Genomic DNA, 12,898 nt, shown 5'->3' with positions numbered 1-12,898 from the left:
ACACACACACACACACACACACACACACACACACCTTTCTCGAGCCTGGACTCCTAGCGGTGGGGAATCACTATGTCATAGGGTGGCTACTGGTTCCTTTTGAGGGCAGCTGAACTGTCCGTGCTCCCCATACCTCCGGAGGTGGGCGGGGGGAGCCGATGACCAAGCTAGTCCCTGCACCTCCAGTCCTCATGCCTTTCTCTCCCTCTTCAGGTACGAGGTGGTCTGCCAAAGCTCGGAGCTGGCCAAGGACATCCTGGTGCCGTCCTTCGACCCCAAGAACAAACACTGTGTGTTTCAAGGTGACCTCCTGCTGTTCAGCTGCGCGGGCGCCCACCCCAGGCACCAGAGGATCTGCCCCTGCCGGGACTTCATCAAGGGCCAGGTGGCTCTCTGTAAAGACTGTCTATAGCGGCCGTGGCTCGGCCTCACACTCACTCTGCGGGGGGGACAGTGGCTCCAACCCCACTGGGGCAGCGCCAGGGGGCCAGACGTGTCATTCAGGGACTCTGGCCAGAGCCTGAACTGTACGGTGGGAGGTTTCGACGTGGTGTCGCTCCTTCTGCGGTGGGAGAGCCCCACAGCCGAGCTCCCCTCCCCAAGAACAGAATGAGCAGATGTCAGGCCGGGCGCCTGGCTTCTCCCTGGCACAACTTCATTTTTATTTCTCGAAGAGACTGTGTCGATGCAGCTGCTCCGAGGTAGAATGAGAGTATCAAGATTCATTTAAAACAGAACCAGAGGAGGAATTGGAGCTGGTCGGAAAGAACTTTATACGGGAACATTCCTAAACCCCATTAACTTATTTATTTGGGAGGGAGGGGGTGGGAGCAGGGGAGGGCAAGGAGGGATTGATCACACGTCTTGTTTCTCTGATTTCCCACTGTTTACTGTCCACCTTCACTGTATTATGACTCCTGTCTGCTTCCAGAAGGAAGCAGGAGGGAGACAGGATGCACTGTGGGGCCGGTGGCTCGCTTGAGGGCAGCTGTGGGGACCTAGCTCCTCCAAGTAGTCGGTGGCAGAGCAAAAGCAAATGTTGTGTGTGCTTGACAGCTGGCAGCTAGGGGACAGGTAGCTCCTGGGCTTGGGAGGACAGTCCTGTGTTATCCTGAGAGCCCAGCCGGGGACCAAAGATGGGGCTGCTTTGCAGTGAGAGCTCCTTTCCTCAACCCTCCCCCTCCTCTTCCCATCTCATTCTCTCCCCCCCTCCCCTGCCCTCAAACACACACACACACACACACACACACACACACACCCCTTGGCCCTGATTTCTGATGAGGATCCCTTTAGGAAAGAAATGCAGGATTGGGTGACTGACATTGGCTGGTTGGTGGCAAATCCGCCCTCCCTCAGATGTCCCTGGAAGGAGGGACATAGAAACTCAGGACTACACGTCATGCTTGCTTACCCCCGAGGAGGGTTATCCGAGCTGGGGTGTGGACAGGCATGAAGCTGGCCCTGAGAACCAGTGTCGCCACCAGAGCTGTGCTCCAGACCGGTGGGCTTGGTGTTCTGTTCCTTCTAATGTCTGAGGTCACCAAAGTCCTGGGAATGAGGCTCTCAGCGGACCTGACGTTGGCAGGGGGAGCAGGAACAGGCCAGGACGGTGTGCGGTCCTGGCCTGTCACCTGTGGGGGTGCGTGTGTGTGTCTTGCACAGAACTGGAGTCTGATGCTGGCTCTTACCCAAGGCACGAATACTCTGAGGGGGACATTCTGAGCTGGCAGGTTGGCCCAGCCAGGCCCCGTGGGGTACCCCCACTAACCCTGGAGTTCCCAGCCTCCACCCCAACCGGCAGCGCGTCCGTGCTCTGGCTGCAGTGTGTGTGTTTCCTTTGAAGCCCCTGGCATCTCCATGCTGGCGACCGTGAGCCCGCTTCTCCCTCTTGCAGAGCGTCCCGCGCAGGTGGCATGGAGCGCCTTGGTCACCTAGGCAAGCACGGGTCACCCCGCGCTTCCCAGCACCCCGCCTGCCGTCCTGGACGGCCAGCCCGCCTCAGTCTGCCAGGACAGTTCAGCAGGGCCCCTGGCCCGGTGGGCCTTCAGGAAGTGAGCTACGTCGGGATTCCTGCCTCTTGAGGACCACAGGGCACGTGGAGCCCTTAGGTGTGGGAAGTTAGGGTGTGCCTGCCCCCTGCCCCCCCCCGCCCCCCCAGTGCAGAAGTAGTTATCAAGTGCACAGCCAGCCTTGGTTTTTCTTAGACTCTCAGTGGGTCTGAATTTCACCCCTAATCCCAGAGAGTGAAGGGAGTGAGGCGGAGCAGCCGGGGTCTCCTCCACCCCTCAGGTGACCCCTGACCTGAGCACGTGTGGGGGGAGTTCTGGCAGGGAGCATCAGCAGGGGCCCCTCAGGAACTAGCTGAGAGCACCCTCTGCCTGGGCCCAGCAGCAAGGGCGTAAGTCCAAAGGGAATCTTGGTGATAAGGGGTGTGTGTGTGTGTGTGTGTGTGTGTGTGTGTGTGTGTGTGTGTGTGAAGTTTTGCAAGGGTAATTCCTGCTGTAGGAGAAACAACTGCCTTCCGTGTCGTTAGGAACAGCTTTTCCTTATGAAATGAGTCTCCTGGTTTCACCCTAGGTGGTGGGAATTCCCTTGAGCGCCCAGGGCTGCAGTTCCTGGGTCAGTGCTGCCCTCTCCTGGGCTCTTCTGGAAGCTTCCAGAGGTGAGGATGTCATGCAGGCATTGGGCCAGCAGGGGGAGCCGGCAGGCTGACGCGCGATTACTCTAACAGGACCAGATTAACCCATTTTGCAGAGCTGTTTCAGTAAGCCCAGGGACTCAGAGAGCAAGGAAGCTGGAAAGCAACGTTCCCAGAAAGATGCTGTGTCTGCCTGGTGTTCCAGAAGCTGCAGGGATTGTTGGTGGCTGGCCTGTTTGCTGAGCTCAGGGCCTCTTCACCCTCCCCATTCCTCTCCTCTACTCAGGACTCAGGTCTAGCAGCCCAACAGAACACTTTCCTGCACTTGAGGATCCCTGTGCCTCCCCCCCAAGTCCAGTAGTGGCCAGGAGGACCCCGAGTTCTGCACATAGAGCTGCTGCTCCCGGGGCAGACGCACACTCCAGGTGTCTGGGGCATTAGGCGGCGACACCGAACGTATAGCGGCTCCCGGACCACCACAACCTTGGCCCAAATCTAGTCAGTGGCCCCCAAGAGGGAATTGGGGAGGGAGCCTCCATCCGCCCAGGGTGGAGGGGGCACAGTTCCTGGCTGCCCCCGGGAGAGGACGGTGCCTCTCAGTAGGATCCGGGAGCCTTGGTGGTTTTGCTGCTGCCAATCTGAACAGAATCCTAAACCAGTTTTTAATTGATGATTTCCACAGGGACAGAACTCCTGAGTCAGATCAGTGTCTTCCTGTGTCCTAAGCATACCTTGCCCTGTCTGTAAGTTTTTTGTCTTTTTTTTTTCTCAAGTAAAATTTGGCTTATTTACCCCCACTGTGACCCTAAATTCTTAAACATGAGAAATTAATTTATTAAAAGAGAGAAAGCTTTCCTTTGAAACGTAAACACTTTGAGAAGTAAAAACTCCTGAAAGGGGAAGCACACTCCTTCTAATGCCAGTAAAAACCTCCTTTATTTCGTGTATATAATTTGATTTGCACATGTACAAATGGAGACACTTTTTTGCGTTTTTGCCGGGATTGGTTTTTTTTTGGTCACTGCTTTAGTTTGCTTTTTTTGTGTTTTCTCTGTTTTGAAATAGTGTTTCTTTGGTATTTATTGTTTCTCTGACGTGCCTTTTGACTTTTCTTTGGGGTCGGTTTTTAGAAGGTGGGAACCATTTAAGGAAGATCATAGACCCCTCCTGTTTGAAGATAGGACATATCTTTGTGTCACCATAGATGCTCTGGCTGGGCACCAGAAGTGCCCTCCAGGCCCTGGGCCACAGCATGTGTGCTCCCTCACCCCCGTGAGGCCATGAGAACCCCCAAGAGAAGAGCTGGCTTCCTCTGGCCGCACCCCCCCCCATGCCCTCCCAGGCTGCTCCACATTTTTGGATCTGAGGACTGCTGGTTGCCCATGTGCCAACAGGCCTGGGCTCCCTGCAACCCAGGTACTTGGTGACATGTGGTTGGGGCACAAGACCAGTGCCATCTGAGAGGTTGCACTGGAAGAGAAGCTGTCTCCACTGAGTTCATTAGTAGCATTGACCCCAAAACTCTTGATCTGATTATCATAAAGGGGAAGCATATGCACCCGTTGTTTCCTTAGGGAACACAGGGTTCAGCAGAGGTGATAAAAATGCTGTGTACAGGTGGGTTTGTGCTTTTGAGACCAGACCAAGGTAGGCCACCCCAATTCTCCAAGGTGGTTGACCTAGATTGTGTATATCTTTGGGACAGTACTACCCTCACCAATGCCCCCCCCCCCCCCCAATCCTTGATTTAAAAAAAAAAAAGTATTTTTTAACGACAGGCTCGGTTATGTTCCTATCCCAAGCCTGGATTACTGTATTTATTTTAAAATATTATAATTTCCACATTGGCTTCATTCTAATCCTATCCATCCCATCCCTGTAGGGCTGCAGAGCCCCTCCCTGTGAAAAGATGGATGGATGGATGTAGATTCAGACTTCTTTAGGGAGGTGGGAATTCGCTAAAGCTGAGGATGAGTTCTTTCATGCTCGTTGGCTTCAACAAAAACTGGAAACTTATGTTTTTATAGCTAAAGGCCAAATTAGCTGTATAGTCTTGGGTGCAGAAAAAAAAAAAAAAAACTTACCCTAGCTTTCTTAGCACCTAGGGTTTTTGTGAGGATTCAGTGTTTAGCCGTGTCTGGCACATAGTAAACCCTCGTAAATGTTAAATATTGTTATTATTAGCGTTTCATAAAATTTGAGAAATAAAGAACTAAGTAATACCTATATGAAAATGCTATTCCAAGTTGGAGTGTTGTAGGAATTTCTGATTTAGGATGTCCAAGTCCCATGCCCATCCTGCTGGTTGAAACGTTACTGTATCCCTGAATGCACTGATTTGCAAATAGGCCTGATGAAACTAGGCTGTAAGAATTTGTGAACGGGAGATGAAAAGGGTGACCCACGTGCTTGACCTCACCCCACTGATGTCTTCTGGACCATTCTAGGGTTCTTCTTTGTAGGACTTTCTGAGCTAGAAATTAAGTTCTCTGACAGACTGTACCCCTTACATCAAAGTTATCTATATTCCTCTGAAATGAAATAAGACTTTCTGCGTTTTATTTGAGGAGAAAGGCTTGACCAGGTGAACTTTCTCATTCCCCTGGAAGTCCCTTTGCTGGTCCCTGCTGGCGGGGCAGCCCCTCCACGGTCCAACCCACAGGGATCAGACCCTGGGCTGGTTAGCAGTCACGTGTTTGTTTTGAACCCATTCCTTGAGAAGACCCACCCCTCCCCCAGGCCAGCTCGGCTAGCTGGGGACCCCAAGGCTATCCGACCACCCAGGTGGAGCAATTGGGGGGGGGGGCAGGGGGTGCAGAGTGTCTTCAGAACCACTCCCAAGAGGCTGCTCATGGTTCAGTGAGGTTTCCTCAAATCACCAAAATACTATTTGCTTTTTGTTTTCTTGGGGTTTTAGCCTCTTTCTTCCCTGTTGTAGAGTTTTATCTCCTATCTTGGCACTATTCTGGATGGGCTGCAGTTGGGCATATGGAGGAGTGTGCTGGAGTCCGGGTTCTTCCTAAGTTCCTTCGGATTCTTTAGCCGAATCCGCAGTCTTGTGTGTTTGTGGATGTAAGGTTGGAATTCACCTTCTTCAGAGCATCATTCCCTCTCACCCCAGATTCTGTGGCGCCTTAGGACCACCCCCCCCCCCACCGGGCCGCTGGTGAGGCGCAGCAGAGGGCAGCTGTGTGCTCTGGGGGGGCGGAGGCGGTAGTGCGAGCTCAGACAGTGGCCAGTGGCACAGGCCCTGAAAGCCTTGCTGGAACAGCAGGACAGGAACTCCGCGCGGTCCGCCCCCTCCGCCGGAGCCAAGATGGAGCAGGCTTTGGCTCACTGTCATGCCCACGTATTAACAGGACAAGAGCAGAACAATCGATGCCAAAGGAGATGGTGACATCCTTTCTACTGTAGTTGCTGTCACAGCCTTGATGTCCTTAAGCTAACGGCCGTTTGCGTGTGTGTCTTCAAACAGCTCCTGGTACAACCATTTTCTACTGTTCACTTCCGGGGTTAAGTAGTGCAGGATCCTGCAAATAAGGTGTCGCTGTCCAAATGTACTGTACCTGCATAGAGAACACTGCTTTGTTTGCCAGTGTTGTAGAGAAAACTAGGGAGAACTTTATTTTTCAATAAACTTTTGTTGTGTGACAAGTGGCAGTGGTTTTTTGGGGGTTCTGGGTTGGGTGCGGGGTCACCTGCGGCACAAACCCAATCCATGTGCCAACGCCCCGAGGGAAATGCTGATGAGAAGGTACGTTTAAGGAGTGGGGCAAGAAAAGGTTTTAGGATCATGGAGTCATTCCCTTATGTGGCACCCACCAATGCTAATTTCAGAGCACTTCCCCTGTCCTGCAGTCACCTACAAGGGAATGGAATTGGAAAGTGGATTGGGGTAAGTAAGTGGGCTTTTTTGGGGGGGTGGGAGATGCCCTGGAAAGAAGGACAGTCACGTCCATGCCCACACCAAAGGCTTGTCTGAGGTAATGCTGGAGGGCCATGGCCAGCCTCCATGAGGCCAGCAGAACTCGCAGCTACTGCCTGCCTGGAATGCAGACACCTCGCAGTTCCCATCATGCATCTGTGGGACACAAGTCCCTAAAAGTGCCAGAAAAAACTCGAGTGCTTAAATTTGGGAGGGCACTACACCATTAGCTTCCCCTCCCTAAGCTTCTGTACTGTATGCTAGACACCGTGAGGAAAGAAATCTATTGAATCTTGCATTTCCCAGACCTGCTCATATAGTCAATCAACCAACCCTTTCTTCCATGTGACATATCCGTATCCCTTGGAACACTCCTCAAAATGCTGTTGGAGGAAGCCACGCAGGAGGTGTCGGATTAAATCAAGGTTAGTGACCCCTCAGAACGAACCACCTCCCCTCAGCTAGCCAGAGACAGGCCCCTGGGAGCCGGGGCAAGGGGGGTAGGGGGGGCGAGGCCCAGGGAGCCTCATCCCGCAGTCCCAAGCACCACCAAATGAATGTGCAGCCCCTGCCCCTCACAGGGCCTGCAGCGCCCATCAGGACGGTCCTTCGGGGTCTCCCCACTCACCACCCCCAGGCACCAGGGAGGGACCCCCTCCCTGGCAACAGAAAACCTGCCCGGCACAGTGACCACAACGCTCCAAGATAACCTCCCCGTACCATACAAAACAGGTAAAGGTCTTTATTGGTCAGACACTGTCACCTGGACAGGCAGCAGTGCCGGAGGTACAGAACGTTGTGTGACGGGGGAACATTTGCACGGAATCTACACCTAACGTTACATGAACAGAGAACACCTTGTTCCTTACGGAGGGGCAAGCCATCTCTAACAGACTGTAATGTACCATTACCACTTAACACAGCATATAGATATATGCATATATGGATAGATTATATAATTATTTATTACAAATAAACTGTAGTTTCACATCTCTCAAAAATGGATCCTGTTTTTACATGTATGTTCAGGTTCTGAATGTACAAGAAAGGGTCATGTGCTTAGTTCAACCATGCAAAGCTCATACGAGTATCACTAAGTACTTTAAAAATAGAATGGTCTCCTTTTGAACAAATCTGTTTAGATTCAGGATTAGTAAAACAGTATGAAACTAATGAAGTACCTTGGTAGAAATTAGAAAGTGATGTGGACTGATGGTTCTGGGTATGTAAAGGGGTGAGGGACGAAAGGTATGGTCTTCCCTTAAAATCTGCCAGGAGATAAGAGACTCTGGACCTGGAGGTGGCCGGGGGGCCACGGGGAGTCCCGCGGAGGTGGGGCGGCTCGGTTGCTATCCGTTTCAGGCTGAGAGCACCACAGGGGAACTTTCTGCCAAGCAGAGATCTTACCCTACCCACAAGAATCTTTTTTTTTAACTCCAGAAAATAGAAAAGGTCAGTTCTTGCTGGAGGTGGGGAGACCTGTCCCCGCTCCCGTGCGCCTTGTCCTAACAATGGTTGACGGGGGGCAGTGGAGCAAAGGGGAACAGCGCAGACTGACCTGCCGGGCAGACCTTGTTCCCATGAACACAAACTTTCCAAAAAAGAAACTGGATGTTCAGTGAAATATTGGCACCATCTGCCTGTGTGGAAACTTCGTCATCCTGACGGTCTTCTGCGGACACAGAGCAGCGGGCTCTGGCCCCGCTGGCCACTGTCACTCAAACATCTCGTAGTGGCGGGTCTGCCTCACCCTGGGCACCATGTCGATGAGGAGTCTGCAAAACGGAAGCACAGAGGTCACCCCAACATGGACCCCCTGTGGCCCAGGGGCTTGAGCACTGGGGGAAGTAAACAGAAGGCTCTTTGAAAACTGTAACTCATGTGCCATAAAACTCAACCTTTTAGAGTGAACAACTCCCTGAGTTTTAGTATATTCACAGGTTGTACAAACCATAATCACCGTCTAATTCCAGAACATTTCCATCACCCCAAAAAGAAACCCCAATCCCACCTGCAGACATTCCCCATCTTCCCCTGAGGCCCACTGATCTACTTTTTGGGCTATTCTGGATATTTCCTCCGTGTGGAACCATGTAACAGGTGGCCTTTTGTGCCTGGCCGCACTTGTACCTGTTTTTGAGGCTCATCCACGTTGTAGCATGGAGCAACGCTTCATTCTTGGTAGGGGCTGAGGAATATTCTACTCCGTGGCTCTACTATGTTTATCCATTCATCGGTTAACAGACACTTGGGTTGTGTCTACTTTTTGCCTACCATCGGTAATTTCGCTGTGATCGTTCATGTGCAAGTCAGTACGTGAATTTGTGTTTTCACTTCTCCGGAGTAGACAGGTACCAGGAGTGACAGTGCTGGGTCAAGTGGGGACTCCAACATTTAACATGTTGAAGAGCTACTCGGCTGTTTCCAAAGGTGCCGTCCCATTGTACATCCCACCAGCAACGTCTGAGGGTCCTAATGTCTCCTCATGCTGGCCAACCCTTACTGTCCATCTCTTATTATAGCTGTCCTCATGGAACACAGGGAGCCCTTTAACAGTTAAAAACCCAGTGCGCCTTGGGGCACCTAAATGGCCAGGGGTTGAGCATCTGCCTCTAGCTCAGGTCATGATCTCGGGGTCCTGGGGTCGAGTCCTGCATCAGGCTCCCCGCAGGGAACCTATTGCTCCCTCTACTTATGTCTCTGCCCCTCTCTTTGTGTCTCTCATGAATAAATAAAATCTTAAAAAAAAAAAGGCAGACAAAAGTAAAACACTGCCCACCACAATAATACCGGGCCCCTGCTGGGGGCTTTTCTAGTCACCTGACCTCACCCGGGCTCAGAAAGTTGCAAGGTGTGACTGTCAGGAGTGGCCAACTGAGCATTCCTGGCCCCTGGGGAAGCAGAGACAAAAGGAGAACTTACTTGACCCCGTAGGCAAATATGGTGAGGCCGATCAGCACACCTATGCTGCCGTCCAGGTACCAGACCGCCGCGTTATGCTTGAACACCTCCGCACTCAGAAGAATGGAGAAGCCCATCACGCCACCCACGAGGGAGTTAAAGCCTGGAGAAACAGCAGAGAGAGGCTGACGGCAGGGCCAGGAGGACTTTCTTGGCCACCAGCGAGGCGACCCAAAGGCCAGGCTTCCCCCCCTGCTGAATCTGCAGGGTCCAGGCCAGTGTCCACACAGGACAGTCACACCCTGGGCGACTTCAACAGCCGGATGGGATCTCCTCAACCCTACGAAGTCAGATCCTTCCCCTCCAGGCCCCGGCCGGCCAGCTGAGGGTTTCCACTCCAGGAAAGGACACGCCAAGCCTAGAATTTGTGACAAGGCTGCAGAAAAGGCCATCGGAACCGGACTGGAGCTAAGGGATGCTGATGCGGGGCCACAGGGCGGAGCCGGGGCTCCCCGAGAGCAGGGTCTAGGTGAAGAGCAGGGTCAGCACGGGGCCGAAGCTGGGGCACACCCCCTTTCTTTGGACCGGGGTGCGGCTTCCTGTGGGCTCCACCGGTACCAAGAACCCGCCGCACCGGCCAGATGCTCCCTGGGCCTGGGACCCACACCGTTGTCCCGCGCTCCAGCTGCAGGCGATGCCATGCCCTTGGGCAGCGCCCCCCTGCTCCCCCTTCTTCATCCCTGTGCCTGGATTCCTGCTCCTGAAGCTTCGCCCTGGGAGAAGCCACCCCTCCATCTCCTCAGTCTCCTTCCTGGACCTCACGGCACCCACACCCCCACCCCACCCCCACACACACACACCTCTGCAGCCCCTCACGACTCTCGGAAGAGCCGTGTCCCCCATTCAGCCCGGCTCCCCCGCCCTGAGGTCACCAGTGGGCATGTTGCCACCTGCCCGGGTTCATAACCTGGGCCCCTCTTCGCATGGCTGGCTGGCCTCTCTCCCCTCCAGCCACCCCTTCCCAGATCCTTCCTCTCTCCCCTGGGGGGGTCCCCCTGTGCAATGGTGGGAACCCCTCCACCCTCCCCCTGCATGAGCGCCCGCCCTCCCCACACCAAAGTCGCCCTTCGGCCCAACCTTTCTGCTGAGCTGGGGACCCGCTCATAAGCATCTCAAACTGAACATATTCAAAGCAAAAAAAAAATCTCAATTTCTGCCCCCGAACACCTCACCCTCTCACTACCTTCTCTGTAAATGCTGCCACCATCCACCCAGCTGCCGAGGCCAAAAATTTAAGAGCCCACCCTTGACATCTCTCACACCCCAAGTCTCACCAGTCTGGCAAGTAGTGCTTACCAGCTGTGCCCTCCCCAGCTCAGCACCCAACCCCAGCACACCTGCCCCTTGACTGCACCCCTGCGACGGCCTGAGAACCCTCCCTGCTTCCCCCCCGGCCCACATCTCCCGCCCGCCCTACACAGCAGCTAAAGACCTCCCCTAGGAAAGCTGCCCAAGTCTGAGTAACATCCAAACTTCGAGACTAACAGGAGCAGCCCCTCCTGCCCCCCACCCCCCGCAGCCCGCACAGCCCTTCCCTGGGCTCCCATGCTGCCTCCTTCCCGGCTTGAACCCTCAGAGCCCCGAAGTGATTCCTCCTACGCATGCACACCCTCCTACCTTCTCATTCTTGCTGTTGGTTGGTCTCCAGGGAGCCTCACTTCCTAACATGGTGTTTTTACTATTTTTCTTTTTACAAATATCTTTCTTCCCCCACTAGAAGCACCAGCTTAAGGACAGGGATTTTGTCCCTCTCGCTGTATTCCAAGCCCCAGAACAGTGGCTGGCACGTCTCAGGGCGCTTGGGTGATTACCGCATTAATTAATGAATTAATAGATGGAGGGAAGGAGGGCCTAGAACATGGCCTCAGCTGTGCTACGAGAGCTCCTATGAGCAGGAGCCAGGCTGATGGGACCCGAGAGAAAGGGCTTCCCAGCCCAGGCGGGGTCTGTGGCGAGGCCCTTGGAGACACCACCTCTGAGGGGCAGGTTCAGAGCCCAGGGGAGGTTCAGGCCTTAACTGCAGGGTGCAGCCTGCGGCTCCCTGCAGGGTCAACGTCCCCACTCCCTTCTGCAGTCTGTTGAGGTTCAAGCCAGGTGTCTTCCAACCCAGCTTCCCCTGAATAAAGGTGGTGGAGCCTGAGAAAGGCAAACAGCTCCACCTTCCGCCCACCCAGGGGCCACATCCTGGGAGAGGAGGCCGGACTCCCCGGGAGCCAGCAGCTAGGAGGGCTTTTCCAGGTGTGGCCTACACCTGCGCTGGCAGCTGGGCCATCCCTGCGGCCACCCACAGTGCGCACTTCCGCCCCTCAGCCTGAGGCCTCCCCTGATGGCTGTCCAGCCTGGCTGGGAGCTCGCTGGGGGGACCCTGAGTGGCCGCCTTGGCTCCCCCCACATCTCCACCTGTAACCGTGTTCCACTAGCTCCAGGGCCCGGGTCCACATCTCCACCTGTAACCGTGGAGGCGAGGACAGGCCAGCCCCCCTCGTGTCGCCTCCCAGGCTTCCCTCGCCGCAGCGGCGCCTGTGAGCTTGATTGCTGCGGCTTCTGCACGCTCCCCGAGCTCGGGACGGTGGAGAAACTCCGCATCCTCGTGGTCTCCGCGCCGCATGTGGCCCCCGTAGCTGACTCTTCCAAACCCCACGTACCGAGAGCATCCTGGGCCACCTGCAGCCGCTCGTCACTGCAGGGGCCGCTCTGTGCCACTGAGTCCGTCCCAGCCCCGGCATACGGAGCTCGCTGCCACTTCCTCCCTCTCTGCCCAGCCCATGGCTTTGTCCTCTGCAGTCCCATCCTCAGCTCTGCCCACAGCTCCCCAAGGAGGTGAACAGCAGGCCCTGCCAAGGGGGACGGCCGGTTTCCCTCCTGTCTTCTGATCCATCAGGACCCGGTTGCCCTTCTCCCGGGCTGAGGAGCTGGCATTCTGGCCGTCCCTGGAGTCTTCCTGTCTTTTTTAACACAGAGAATCAAGATAGTCCTCTTGGGGGGGGGGGGCTCTGCAGCACACAGCTTTTCCCAGAAGGCCACCAAGAGCACCAGCAGCATCCATTCCTCTGTCACAGGCCACCTGGGCTAGTGTACATCTTGGGCCTTCTCCACATTGGGGGAATTTTATTTCAGGGTGAGTAGAAACAAGGGGAAGACAAAGAGCCGCCACTGCCACCATTTGCTCCCCACTCATCTTTATGGGGGGGCAGCTGGAGCCCTTGGGGAAGCCCGTGAGCTCAGGGAGGATGCAGAGAGCAGGTGAGCGTCCCCCCCCAGCAGCCACTAGGTGTCCACCCAGCCCCACCAAGTCACCCAGCTCTGCGCAGCCCCAGCCGGGCCAGCAGCTAGCTCACCACGTGGGCTCTACTCACCTTTGCGTGTGACAGAGC

General features: G+C 54.8%; 1 protein-coding gene across 7 annotated transcripts in view; it reads left to right on the top strand.

Annotated features, from left to right (window-relative positions):
- The window catches only part of MGAT5 (alpha-1,6-mannosylglycoprotein 6-beta-N-acetylglucosaminyltransferase), a 336,949-nt gene extending 330,657 nt beyond the window's left edge, over positions 1–6,292 (top strand). For all 7 annotated transcript variants that reach the window (XM_055315894.1, XM_055315891.1, XM_055315888.1 and 4 more), the window contains one exon: positions 214–6,292. In XM_055315894.1, coding sequence (XP_055171869.1) covers positions 214–412 — 199 coding nt within the window. In that variant the 3' untranslated portion in view covers positions 413–6,292. The remainder of the gene's footprint in view (positions 1–213) is intronic.
- Positions 6,293–12,898: the final 6,606 nt, after the last annotated feature.

This window comes from Nyctereutes procyonoides, unplaced genomic scaffold, assembly GCF_905146905.1.
Source record: "Nyctereutes procyonoides isolate TBG_1078 unplaced genomic scaffold, NYPRO_anot_genome, whole genome shotgun sequence".
NCBI classification, from domain to species: Eukaryota; Metazoa; Chordata; class Mammalia; order Carnivora; family Canidae; genus Nyctereutes; species Nyctereutes procyonoides.
The sequence above is the reverse complement of the archived record's forward strand: the minus strand, read 5'-3'. Positions and strand labels throughout refer to the sequence as shown.